General features: G+C 48.3%; 1 protein-coding gene across 3 annotated transcripts in view; it reads left to right on the top strand.

Annotated features, from left to right (window-relative positions):
* The window catches only part of c5h10orf67 (chromosome 5 C10orf67 homolog), a 475,763-nt gene extending 462,473 nt beyond the window's left edge, over window positions 1-13,290 (top strand). For all 3 annotated transcript variants that reach the window (XM_070881415.1, XM_070881414.1, XM_070881413.1), the window contains one exon: window positions 12,713-13,290. Coding sequence is in view for 1 of the 3 variants with exons in the window: in XM_070881414.1 (XP_070737515.1) it covers window positions 12,713-12,731 (19 nt within the window). In the remaining 2 variants the exon portion in view is untranslated. The remainder of the gene's footprint in view (window positions 1-12,712) is intronic.

Below are 13,290 nucleotides of genomic sequence, written 5' to 3'. Positions count from 1 at the left end.
GGCCGGGCCCGAGACTTCGGGCAGGACCCGTCCCCAGCACCAGATTTACAGGTAGATGGCGTTGGGTCGGGTCGGGGGGCTGGTGGGAGGTCGGTCGGTTCGGTTCGGGTCGGGGGGAGGGAGGGAGGGAAAGGGAGGTCAGGTCGGGGGGAGGGAGGTCAGGTCGGATCCAGTCCGGGGGGGGGAGGGAAGCGGGTGTCGGGTCGGGTCGGGTCCGGGGGCGGGGTAACGAGTGTCGGGTCCGGTCCGGGGGGGGGGGGGGGCGGCGGGTGTCGTGTCCGGGGGCGGGGGGGGGGGGAGCGGGTGTCGGGTCCGGTCCGGGGGCGGGGGGGGGGGCGGGTGTCGGGTCCGGTCCGGAGGCGGGAAGCGGGAGTCGAGTCAGGGTGGGAGGAAGCAGGAGCTGGCCGTGGGAGGAGCCTTATTCACGCAGCCCCAGTGAGGCCATTCAGCCAGGGCTAGGGGCTGCGTGCTTCGGCCCCTCCCACACAGTTTCCGGTGCCTGGAGCTACTGCACATGCGCGCCCACTGTAACGTGCATGTGCAGAGGTCCCGGCACTGTTTTCGGCGCAGGAACCTGGCTCCGCCCCCTACAGCTCCTGCTGCTCTGCGCCGAGGGCCAGAGGACCTGCAGGGAGGTGGAGAATACGGAGCTTTTTTTTAGGCGCACTTTGTGGCGTGAAAAACGGGCGTCCAGGTCGGGACTGCGCCGTTCTAGGCGCGGCTCGAAACTTGGGCCCCATGTTTCTAGACAAACTAATGAATTTTGTATTGTATAATCTTTGTGCAAAACAATTTAGCATATTAACCACCATTCATATGGCTGCCTTTGTTTTACACTAAAATCTTGTTGCATAATTAACAGTAATAATGCTAGTTTATGTTTTACATTTTTATCTTTCGTATAAATGGAACACACAGTGGGGAACCGTGGAATACTAAAGCTAATTCACTCAAAAATAAGGCCTTTATAACCCGGTATGAGGAAATTTCCTGGTGGGTTGTGAGACATTCCTCATTTGTGGAACAAACAGCTTGTCACACTTTTTTTCATTCTTTGTCAACCATTTTAAAACAAAAGATTACAAAGCACAACAGTCACCTTGAACCCTATCCCATGTAAGTGGATGATTGAGGGCAATTAGCCATCACTTTTTGAAGCAGGTTTGGTAGAACATTCATGGAACTATCAGAGATCTATGACACCAGTATAGCCAGGTCTTTCTGTGCTTCCAACAACAACCAGGGCGATATTCATGAGACATCGTTCTTTGTTACAGTTGAAGCCAGATATATATTTGGAGCTCGTTTATATTGCAGATTTTGTATGGATTTGATATTCTTCCATATTGTACTAATCATCATCATAAGCAGTCCCTCAAAATCGAGGAAGACTTGCTTCCACTGTAAAAGTGAGTTTTCAGGTGACTGTACAGTCCAATACTGGAATTACAGTCTCTGTCACAGATGGGACAAACAGTGGTTGAAGGAAAGGGTGGGTGGGGAGTCAGGTTTGCCGCACGCTGCTTCCGCAGTCTGCGCTTGGTTTCTGCATGCTATTGGCGACAAGACTCGAGGTGCTCAGCCCCCTCCAGGATGCTCTTCCTCCACTTTGGGCGGTCTTGGGCCAGGGATTCCCAGGTGCTAGTGGGGATGTTGCACTTTATCAAGGAGGCTTTGTGGGTGTCCTTGAAACATTTTCTCTGCCTACCTGGGGCTCACTTGCTGTGTAGGAGTTCCAAGTAGAACACTTGCTTTGGGAGTCTCGTATTAGACCTGCAGACGATGTGGCCCACCCAACGGAGCTGGTCGAGTGTGGTTAGTGCTTCAATGCTGGGGATGTTGGCCTGATCGAGAACACTATCCTCCCAGTGGATTTGCAGGATCTTGCGGAGGCAGCGCTGGTGGTACTTCTCCAGCGCTTTGAGGTGTCTACTGTCATGTATTCAACTGTCATTGTAATCCATGTATAAACTGACCTGAGTTGTACACTGTGAGAACACTGACCACTAGGTGGTGAACTTGTGGGAGACACTCCTAACCTGGGCTTTCAGGTATAAAAGGGGAAGCTCCACCCATCTTCTCCACTTCAGTGCTGGAATAAAGGTTGCTGGTCACAGAGTGACCTCTCTAGTATGGGCCACTTGTGCATTTGTACTGTATAGTAAGGACATACTATTGACGACAAGAAACTGGGATTTAAACCACGCGAGCATGGCCACTAGCAGCACTGACGAGAGGTACTGTGTTGGTGATGATTGGAACGATTTTATTGAGAGACTACAGCAAAGTTTCGTCACTAAGGAATGGCTGGGACAGGATTCGGCCAACAAATACAGGGCTCATCTCCTGACGGTTTGTGGATTCAGGACGTACTCTCTGATGAAGGACCTAGCGCCAGAGAAGCCGGCGGACAAGACTTTTGAAGAGCTCAGTAAGTTGATCGGGGAACACTTTAAACCGGCGAGCAGCATGCACATGGCGAGACACCGGTTTTACACGCACTGGCGGCGAGAAGGGCAAAGCGTTCCAGACTTCGTGGCAGACCTCCGGCGACTGGCGAGCCTATGTAAGTTTCCAGATGCATGCAGAGCGGAGATGCTGTGAGACTTTTTTATTGAGCGCATCGGGCACGCTGGGGTTTTCAGGAAACTGATTGAAACCAAAGACTTGACCCTGGAAACGATGGCTTTGATGGCCCAGATATTTATCTCAGGGGAGGAAGAGACCAGAATGATGTTTGACAAAAATCTTGGTTTAAATGTAGCAAATGGACATGGAGTCAACATTGTTAACACGACACACAGTTCTCCAGGCAGACAGGGGCAATCGGACATGCCCGAGCATGTAGTCGAACCCAAAGGGGGACTTCAACAGAGGCAATGGCTAGCTGAACGGCGATTCATGCCATCTCAAGGGACAATGCGACTATTAATGGGGCCATCAACACATGTCAATGGTGCGCTTAAGGACAGTTACAGAGACAGTCAGAGATGATCGACTGGTAATGGACCTTTTGTTTCCAACAATGGCTCATGTTGCAGGTGTGGAGGCAAACACACAGCCAGAGCTTGCGGGTATCAGCAATATACCTGCAGAAATTGCAACGTCAGCGGTCACTTGACGCGTATGTGCAGGAAGCCTGCAGCCAGATTGATGTACAAGGAGGACAGGCCGATGTAAGCCCTACGAGGCCAAATGGACACTGGGGGAAATCGCTGCAAGGTGAAGTTCAGCGAGTTCATGTGGAGCACATATACAATTCATACACCAGGATGCCACCAATAATGATGAAAGTGCTCCTCAATGGCATCCCAGTATCAATGGAGCTCGACACGGGGGCCAGCCAGTCCCTGATGACTATCAAACAGTTCGACAAGTTGTGGGCATCCAAGGCCAGGAGGCCAAAATTATTGCCGATTGACGCACAGCTATGGACATATACAAAGGAGATCATTCCGGTGCTAGGCAGCGCCACGGTAGGCGTGACCCACAAAGATTCGGAGAACCAGTTGCCACTCTGGATTGTCCCGGGGGATGGTCCCGCACTGCTGGGGAGGTGTTGGCTTGCTGTCATGAACTAGAAATGGGGCGATGTCAATGCAATTTCTTCTGTGGAGCAAATATCATGCTCACAGGTCCTGGACAAATTTGACTCACTATTCCAACCCAGCATTGGTACTTTCATGGGGACCAAGGTAGTGATTTACATAAACCCGGACGCCAGGCCAGAACACCACAAGGCCAGAGCGGTGCCGTACGTGATGCGGGAAAAGATAGAAGGCGAATTGCGTCACCTGCTGAGGGAAGGCATCATCTCGCCAGTCAAATTAAGTGACTGGGCGAGCCCGATTGTGCCGGTGCTCAAGGTGGATGGGTCGGTCAGGATATGTGGTGGTTACAAGGCCACCATCAATCGGGTGTCACTCCAAGACCAGTACCCGCTACCGAGAGCGGAGGACCTATTTGCGATCCTATCCGGTGTCAAACATTTTTCAAAATTGGACCTGACCTCAGCTTACATGACCCAGGAGCTGGTGAGTGAGTCGAAGAAGCTGACCACCATCACGACACACAAGGGGTTGTTTGAGTACAACAGATGTCCGTTCAGGATTCGCTCGGCCGCCGCAATCTTTCAACGAAACATGGAAAGTCTCCTCAAATCGATTCCAAGGACGGTGGTTTTTCAAGACGACATCCTCATCACGGGTTGCGATACTGAAGAACACCTCCACAACCTGGAGGAGGTGCTACGCAGACTGGACCGGGTAGGTCTGCGACTAAAAAAGGCGAAGTGCGTCTTCCTAGCTCCAGAGGTAGAATTCCTGGGGATGAGGGTAGCAGTAGACGGGATCAGACCTACTGTGTCCAAAACGGAAGCGATCCAGAGAGCGCCCAGACCCCGTAACACGATGGAGCTGCGTTTGTTCCTGGGACTCCTGAACTATTTGGCTAACTTTCTTCCCAAATTGAGCACGCTGTTAGAGCCACTACACATGCTCCTACGCAAAGGTCGCAAATGGGTCTGGGGGGACAGCCAGGAAAGGGCTTTTGATAGAGCACGCAATTTGTTATGCTCCAACAATCTGTTAACGCTATATGACCCATGTAAAAAAATTGTTTTAACGTGCGATGCGTCGTCCTATGGGGTCGGGTGTGTGTTGCAGCATGTTAATGCCAAGAGTCAGTTACAGTCGATAGCTTATGCCTCGAGAAGTCTGTCCCAGGCAGAAAGGGATTACGGGATGGTAGAAAAGGAAGCGCTGACATGTGTATATACAGTAAAAAAAATGCACCAGTACCTGTTTGGCAAGAAATTTGAGCTGGAGACAGATCACAAACCCCTAACGTCCCTTTTGGCCGACAACAAGTGCAAATGCGTCAGCCCGCATACAGAGGTGGGCACTCACGTTAGCCGCCTATGATTATACAATTCAGCACAGACCGGGCACTGAAAACTGCACCGATGCACTCAGCAGGCTCCCACTAGCCACCACCGAGAGGGCAACCGAGCATGCTGCTGAGATGGTCATGGCCGTTGAAGCTTTTGAAAGTGAAGGCTCACCCGTGACAGCCCGTCAGATCAAAGTCTGGACAAATAGAGACCCGCTACTGTCTTTAGTCAAGAAATGTGTCCTGAATGGGGACTGGGCAGCCACGTACGGGGCATGCCCTGAGGAATTTAAACCATTTCACAGGCGCAAGGATGAACTCTCGATTCAGGCCGATTGCCTACTATGGGGAAATCGAGTAGTCATGCCCCAGATGGGCAGAGAGGCATTCATCTGAGAACGCCACAATGGAGCACCCGGGCATTGTCATGATGAAGGCAATTGCCAGGTCACATGTTTGGTGACCAGGGATAGATGCAGACCTGGAACTTTGTGTTCGCAGGTGCAACACGTGTGCCCAGCTAGGCAATGCGCCCAGGGAAGCCCCCCTTAGCCCTTGGTCCTGGCCCGCCAAGCCATGGTCACACATCCATGTGGACTACGCAGGTCCTTTCATGGGAAAAATGTTTTTGGTTGTAGTAGATGCCTACTCCAAATGGATCGAGTGTGACATTCTCAATTCAAGCACATCCTCTGCCACGGTAGAAAGTCTACGGGCAATGTTCGCAACCCATGGTCTACTGGACGTCTTAGTCAGCGACAATGACTCGTGCTTTACAAGCATTGAATTCCAGGACATCATGGCAGAAAATGGTATCAACCATGTCAGAACGGCACCGTTCAAGCCGGCATCAAACGGCCAGGTGGAATGAGCAATGCAGATAATCAAACAGGGGATGCTCAGAATCCAAGGGGGTTCCCTACAAAGCTGCTTATCACGCCTCCTGTTGGCCAATAGATCCCGACCACACTCACTCACAGGGGTCCCACCCGCAGAGCTGCTAATGAAAAGGATGCTTAAAACCAGGTTATCCCTTATATACCCCACCATGAAAGAAATTGTTGAGAGCAGGCGCCAGTCACAATATGACTACCATGACGGGAATGCGAGGGCGCAATGTATTGATGTCAATGACCCTGTCTTTGTCCTCAACTACGCTGCAGGGCCCAAATGGCTTGCAGGCACTGTGATAGCCAAAGAGGCGAATAGGATTCTGGTAGTTAAACTTACCAATGGACAAACCTGCTGCAAACACGTGGATCAAACCAAAAGGAGGTTCAGCAACCCCATAGAAGAAGCAGAGGAAGAACACGATGTAGAGTTCACTCCACCACAGGTGACCAAATACCAAAACCAAGTGTCAAGAACCAAGAGTCGAGAGGCCTATAAAGGACAGTGAGACCAGGAGCTCGGGGAATCGGAGAGGCGGGAGTTCCGGTGTCGGAGCGTGGAGAAGCCTATAAAGGCCAGTGAGACCAGGAGTTCGGGGAGTCGGAGAGGCGGGAGTTCCGGGATCGGAGCGTCGAGAGGCCTATAAAGGCGTGCTTGTGCAGCTGCAGTGGGGAAAAAAGGCAAAAAAAAGTAGAAAGAAATCAAAAGGTGACGTCACAGCCAAGGGGGTAAGTGATTGACTGGTGATTGGTAAGTAGCTTTTCTTTTTCTTTTCTATTTCAGTAAGTAACATTTAGCATTGTTGTTACCAAATTAAGTTAATCTAGGGGTTAAGTCATGGCAGGAGAGCTCGGACATGTGTTATGCTCCTCCTGTACCATGTGGGAAATCAGGGACGCCTCTGGTGTCCCTGACGACAACGTGTACGGGAAGTGTATCCGCCTTCAGCTCCTGACGGACCGCGTTGTGGAACTGGAGCTGAAGGTGGATTCACTCTGGAGCATGCACGATGCTGAGAATGATGTGAATAGCACATTTAGTGAGTTGGTCTTACTGCAGGTAAAGGGTCCACAACCAGATAGGGAATTGAAGACCAACAGGAAGTGCAGTGCAAGGAAGGTAGTGCAGGGGTCCCCTGCGGTCATCCCCCTGCAAAACAGATACACTGCTTTGGGTACTGTTGAGGGGGATGACTCATCAGGGGCGAGCAGCAGCAGCCAAGTTCATGGCACCATGGCTGGCTCTGCTGCACAGGAGGGCAGGAAAAAGAGTGGGAGAGCAATAGTGATAGGGGATTCAATTGTAAGGGGAATAGATAGGCGTTTCTGCGGCCGCAACCGAGACTCCAGGATGGTATATTGCCTCCCTGGTGCAAGGGTCAAGGATGTCTCGGAGCGGTGCAGGACATTCTGAAAAGGGAGGGTGAACAGCCAGTTGTCATGGTGCACATAGGTACCAAGGATATAGGTAAAAAATGGGATGAGGTCCTACGAGACGAATTTAGGGAGCTAGGTGTTAAATTAAAAAGTAGGACCTCAAAAGTAGTAATCTCAGGATTGCTACTAGTACCACGTGCTAGTCCGAGTAGGAATTGCAGGATAGCTCAGATGAATACGTGGCTTGAGCAGTGGTGCAGAAGGGAGGGATTCAAATTCCTGGGACATTGGAACCAATTCTAGGGGAGGTGGGACCAGTACAAACCGAACGGTCTGCACCTGGCAGGACCGGAACCAATGTCCGAGGGGGAGTGTTTGCTAGTGCTGTTTGAGAGGAGTTAAACTAATATAGCAGGGGGATGGGAACTTATGCAGGGAGACAGAGGGGAATAAAATGGAGCCAGAAGCAAAAGATAGAAAGGAGAATAGTAAAAGTGGAGGGCAGAGAAACCCAAGGCAAAAAACAAAAAGGCCCACTTTACAGCAGAATTCTAAAGGGTCAAAGTGTGTTAAAAAGATAAGCCTGAAGGCTCTGTGCCTCAATGCGAGGAGTATTCGGAATAAGGTGGATGAATTAACTGCGCAGATAGCAGTTAACGGGTATGATGTGATTGGCATCACAGAGACATGGCTTCAGGGTGACCAAGGCTGGGAACTCAACATCCAGGGGTATTCAGCAGTTAGGAAGGATAGACAGAAAGGAAAATGAGGTGTGGTGGTGTTGCTGGTTAAAGAGGAAATTAATGCAATTGTAAGAAAGGACATTAGTTTGGATGATGTGGAATTGATATGGGTGGAGCTACAGAATACCAAAGGGCAGAAAATGCTAGTGGGAGTTGTGTACAGGCCAACAAATAATAGTAGTGAGGTTGGGGACAGCATCAAACAAGAATTAAGGGATGTGTGCAGTAAAGGTGCAGCAGTAATCATGGGCGACTTTAATCTACATATAGATTGGGCTAACCTAACTGGTAGCAATGCGGTGGAGGAGCATTTCCTGGAGTGTATTAGGGATGGTTTTCTAGATCAATATGTCGAGGAACCAACCAGAGAGCTGGCCATCCTAGACTGGGTGATGTGTAATGAAAAGGGGCTAATTAGCAATCTTGTTGTGCGAGGCCCCTTGGGGAAGAGTGACCATCACATGGTAGAATTCTTTATTAAGATGGAGAGTGACAAAGTTAATTCAGAAACTAGGGTCCTGAACTTAAGGAAAGATAACTTTGATGGTATGAGGCGCGAATTGGCTAGATTGGCAAATGATACTTAAAGAGTTGACGGTGGATAGGCAATGGCAAACCTTTAAAGATCATATGGACGAACTTCAACAATTGTACATCCCTGCCTGGAGTAAAAAATAAAATGGGGAAGGTGGCTCAACTGTGGCTAACAAGGGAAATTAAGGATAGTGTTAAATCCAAGGAAGAGGCATACAAATTAGCCAGAAAAAGTAGCAAGCCGGAGGACTGGAAGAAATTTAGAATACAGCAGAGGAGGACAAAGGGTTTAATTAAGAGGGGGAAAATAGAGTACGAGAGGAAGTTTGCCAAAAACATAAAAAATGACTGCAAAAGCTTCTATAGATATGTGAAGAGAAAAAGATTAGTGAAGACAAACATAGGTCCCTTGCAGTCGGATTCGGGTAAATTTATAATGGGGAACAAAGAAATGGCAGACCAATTGAACAAGTACTTTGGTTCTGTCTTCACAAAGGAAGACACAAATAACCTTCCGGATGTACTCGGGGTCCAAAGGTCTGGTGAGAAGGAGGAACTGAAGGATATCCTTATTAGGCGGGAAATTGTGTTAGCGAAATTGACGGGATTGAAGGCTGATAAATCCCCAGAGTACTTAAGGAAGTGGCCCTAGAAATAGTGGATGCATTGGTGATCATTTTCCAACAGTCTATCGACTCTGGATCAGTTCCTATGGACTGGAGGGTTGATAATGTAACACCACTTTTTAAAAAAGGAGGGAGAGAGAAAATGGGTAATTATAGACCAGTTAGCCTGACATCAGTAGTGGGGCAAATGTTGGAATCAATCATTAAGGATGAAATAGCAGCGCATTTGGAAAGCAGTGATAGCATTGGTCCAAGTCAGCATGAATTTATGAAGGGGAAATCATGCTTGACAAATCTTCTGGAATTTTTTGAGGATGTAACTGGTAGAGTGGACAGGGGAGAACCAGTGGATGTGGTGTATTTGGACTTTCAACAGGCTTTTGACAAGGTCCCACACAAGATATTGGTGTGCAAAATCAAAGCACATGGTATTGGGGGTAATGTACTGATGTGGATAGAGAACTGGTTGGCAGACAGGAAGCAAAGAGTTGGGATTAACAGGTCCTTTTCAGAATGGCAGGCAGTGACTAGTGGAGTGCCGCAGAGCTCAGTGCTGGGACCCCAGCTCTTTACAATATATATTAATGATTTGGATGATGGTATTGAGTGTAATATCTCCAAGTTTGCAGATGACACTAAACTGGGTGGCGGTGTGAGCTGTGAGGAGGACGGTAAGAGGCTGCAGGGTGATTTAGACAGGTTAGGCGAGTGGGTAACTGGATGGCAGATGCAGTCTAATGTGGATAAATGTGAAGTTATCCACTTTGGGGGCAAAAACACGAAGGCAGAATATTATCTGAATGGTGGCAGATTAGGAAAAGGGGAGGTGCAGCGAGACATGGGTGTCATGATTCATCAGTCATTGAAGGTTGGTATGCAGGTACAGAAGGCGGTGAAGAAGGCAAATGGTATGTTAGCCTTCATAGCAAGGGGATTTGAGCAAAGGAGCAGGGAAAGTCTTACTGCAGTTGTACAGGGCCTTGTTGAGGCTTCACCTGGAATATTGTGTTCAGTTTTGGTCTCCTAATCTGAGGAAGGACGTTCTTGCTATTGAGGGAATGCAGCGAAGGTTCACCAGACTGATTCCTGAGATGGCGGGACTGACATATGAGGAGAAACTGGATCGAGTGGGCCTGTATTCACTGGAGTTCAGAAGGATGAGAGGGGATCTCATAGAAACATATAAAATTCTGACGGGACTGGACAGGTTAGATGCAGGAAGAATGTTCCCGATGTTGGGGAAGTCCAGAACCAGGGGTCATAGTCTTAGGATAAGAGGTAAGCCATTTTGGACTGAGATGAGGAACTTATTCACTCAGAGAGTTGTTAACCTATGGAATTCCCTACCGCAGAGAGTTGTTGATGCCAGTTCATTGGATATATTCAAGAGGGAGTTAGATATGGCCCTTGCGGCTAAAGGGATCAAGGGGTATGGAGAGAAAGCAGGAAAGGGGCACTGAAGGAATGATCAGCCATGATCTTATTGAATGGTGGTGCAGGCTCGAAGGGCCGGATGGCTTACTCCTGCACCTATTTTCTATGTTTCTAAGTGGAGGAGACCCAGTCACTGAGGGCAGTCCGGACAGGCCTGAGGCACCGCAAACAGCAGACAGTCAGGCCAGCGCCCAACGACCGGAGCCCCAACTCAGGCGCTCTACAAGGGAACGTAAACCACCAGAGAGACTTAACCTGTGATCCCAATAAGACTTTGGGGGGAGGTGATGTCATGTATTCAACTGTCATTGTAATCCATGTATAAACTGACCTAAGTTGTACTCCGTGAGAACACTGACCACTAGGTGGTGAATTTGTGGGAGACACTCCTAACCTGGACTTTCAGGTATAAAAGGGGAAGCTCCACCCATCTTCTCCACTTCAGTGCTGGAATAAACGTTGCTGGTTTCAGAGTGACCTTCTCTCTAGTATGGGCCTCATGTGCATGTGTACTGTATAGTAAGGACATATTATCTACTGTATATAGTCCACGTCTCTGAGTCATATAGGAGGGTGGGTATCACTACAGCCTTGTAGACCATAAGCTTGGTGCCGGATTTGAGATCCTGGTCTTCAAACACTCTCTTCCTCAGACGACCAAAGGCTGCGCTGGCAAACTGGAGGCAGTGTTGGACCTCGTCATCAATGTCTGCCCTTGCTGATAGTAGGCTCCCAAGGTATGGAAAATGGTCCACATTGTCCAAGGCCGCGCCGTGGATTTTAATGACCGGGGAGCAGTGCTGTGTGGCGGGGTCAGGTTTGTGGAGGACCTTTGTCTTACGGATGTTTCGTGTAAGACCCATGCTTTCGTACGCCTCGGTGAAGATGTTGACAATGGCTTGGAGTTCACCACGCAACAAGTACAAGAGAAATTCAGGGAAAAGCACCAACCTTTGTACCTGGCCTTCTTTGACCTCACAAAGGCCTTTGACACTGTCAACCGTGAGGGACTATGGAGCGTCCTCCTCCATTTCGGCTGCCCCCAAAAGTTTGTCACCATCCTCCGCCTGCTCCACGACAACATGCAAGCCGTGATCCTGACCAACGGATCTACCACAGACCCAATCCACATCCAGACCGGGGTCAAGCAGAGCTGCAACATCGCACCAACACTCTTCTTGATCTTCATGGCTGCAATGCTCCATTTCACTCTTAACAAGCTCCCCACTGGACTGGAACTAAACTATAGAACCAATGGGGGACCTGTTCAACCTTCGTCGTCTCCAGGCTAGATGCAAGGTCGTCCCATCCTCTGTCATCGAATGTACGCGGATGACACTTGCGTCTGCGCACACTCAGAGGCCGAACTCCAAGCCATGCCACTAATACAGAATCTGTAGCTAACTCAATTTTTTGCCAGTTTATCCTCAAATTGCTGATCAGAAGGGTGGACTGAATTTGAACCCATAACCCACGTCGTCACTCAGTCCCTTGAATGACTTTAATATTAATGTTAAATGACTTCAATGTTAAAGTTTAGAAAGCACTTCTGTGATCTAAGCTGCCCTTTAAGTTTAATTTTGGATAGGGCCGACTGCCCCATCAACTCTCTTCTAACATTACAATTTTGAGAAAGAGAACATTGTGAACTCTCAGTTGACCAGAGAGCACTGTGAGCGGGACAGCATAACTTCGTGCTGCCTGCTCACATCACTCAGAAGGCACGTGCCGGTTTCCAGCCGCACCGACACGGTATTTCTGTCCTGATGCGCCAAATCTGAAATCTGATCCAAAAAACTGGGATTTTTGAAAATGTTGTTAAGTTGATTCATGTTAACCTTATTCCCGAGAGAAAACTGAAAGAATGGAAAATGTTGCATCTTATTGTAGAATTCTTATAAATATATCTCCTCCCGGCGATATGATTGTGCGGAGTTTCAGCATGGGCAGTATTGATTTATTGCTAAAGTAGTTATTGAGCATCCTCCCTGGAAAATGGCCAGTGTGAAACAAGTTACTTTTATGCACAGTGTCAAATTCATTTGAAAATATATTTAACTGTGTGTTTCTTATAAAATGCTGATACTGGATAAGAAACCTGTCATTGATGTACACACTGCCGCGTGTGTACCAAATAAGAGTCGGCTTCGGGAATCATTTCCCAGTATTCAAAAAATTCGCTGGCTGATGATTTGTTTCTACTTTTCTGCATTCACAGATCACCTGATAATATATGATAATAAAACCGCAGTGCTGGATACCCACCTCTCCCACTCCAACCGAAGGCTTAAAGCAACGAATGAACAGTTAATCAAGTAGTACCAGCGAGGACCGTTTTTAGTATATTGGCTGGATTTATAACTGAGAAGTATAAGCGCGCGGTGTCCAGTGCAAACCGTGCAATTCTGTGAGAGACTATGAATGTCGCGCAAACATCAATGCAGTCTTTCTCGCTGAGCTGTGTTTTCTTTATTCCCCTGAAGTTCACAATAGGACCTGCATAAGTAATGGGCCTGCTGAAATAAATACAATATAAAAATATAAAATGCTGGAAATCTCAGCAGGTCAGGCAGCATAAATGGTCATAAATTGCATTTGCTTTCCTTTTTCTCCAAAACACAATTGAAATGAAAACATTAAAAAATTCAAAATTAATTATTGAACGCAAAATTTGAAAAATGTACTGTGGCATTAAGTAAGTGCTCTCTACAGAATGCACAGTAAGAACCGAATGAACGGGTTTGCAACAATTTTCTTTAGTCTTTTTGCAGTAGATCGTTACGGTACTATAAGCAT

This window comes from Pristiophorus japonicus, chromosome 5 (assembly GCF_044704955.1).
Source record: "Pristiophorus japonicus isolate sPriJap1 chromosome 5, sPriJap1.hap1, whole genome shotgun sequence".
Classification (NCBI taxonomy): Eukaryota; Metazoa; Chordata; class Chondrichthyes; family Pristiophoridae; genus Pristiophorus; species Pristiophorus japonicus.
Note: the sequence above shows the minus strand (reverse complement) of the source record. Positions and strands in the feature narration are given on the sequence as shown.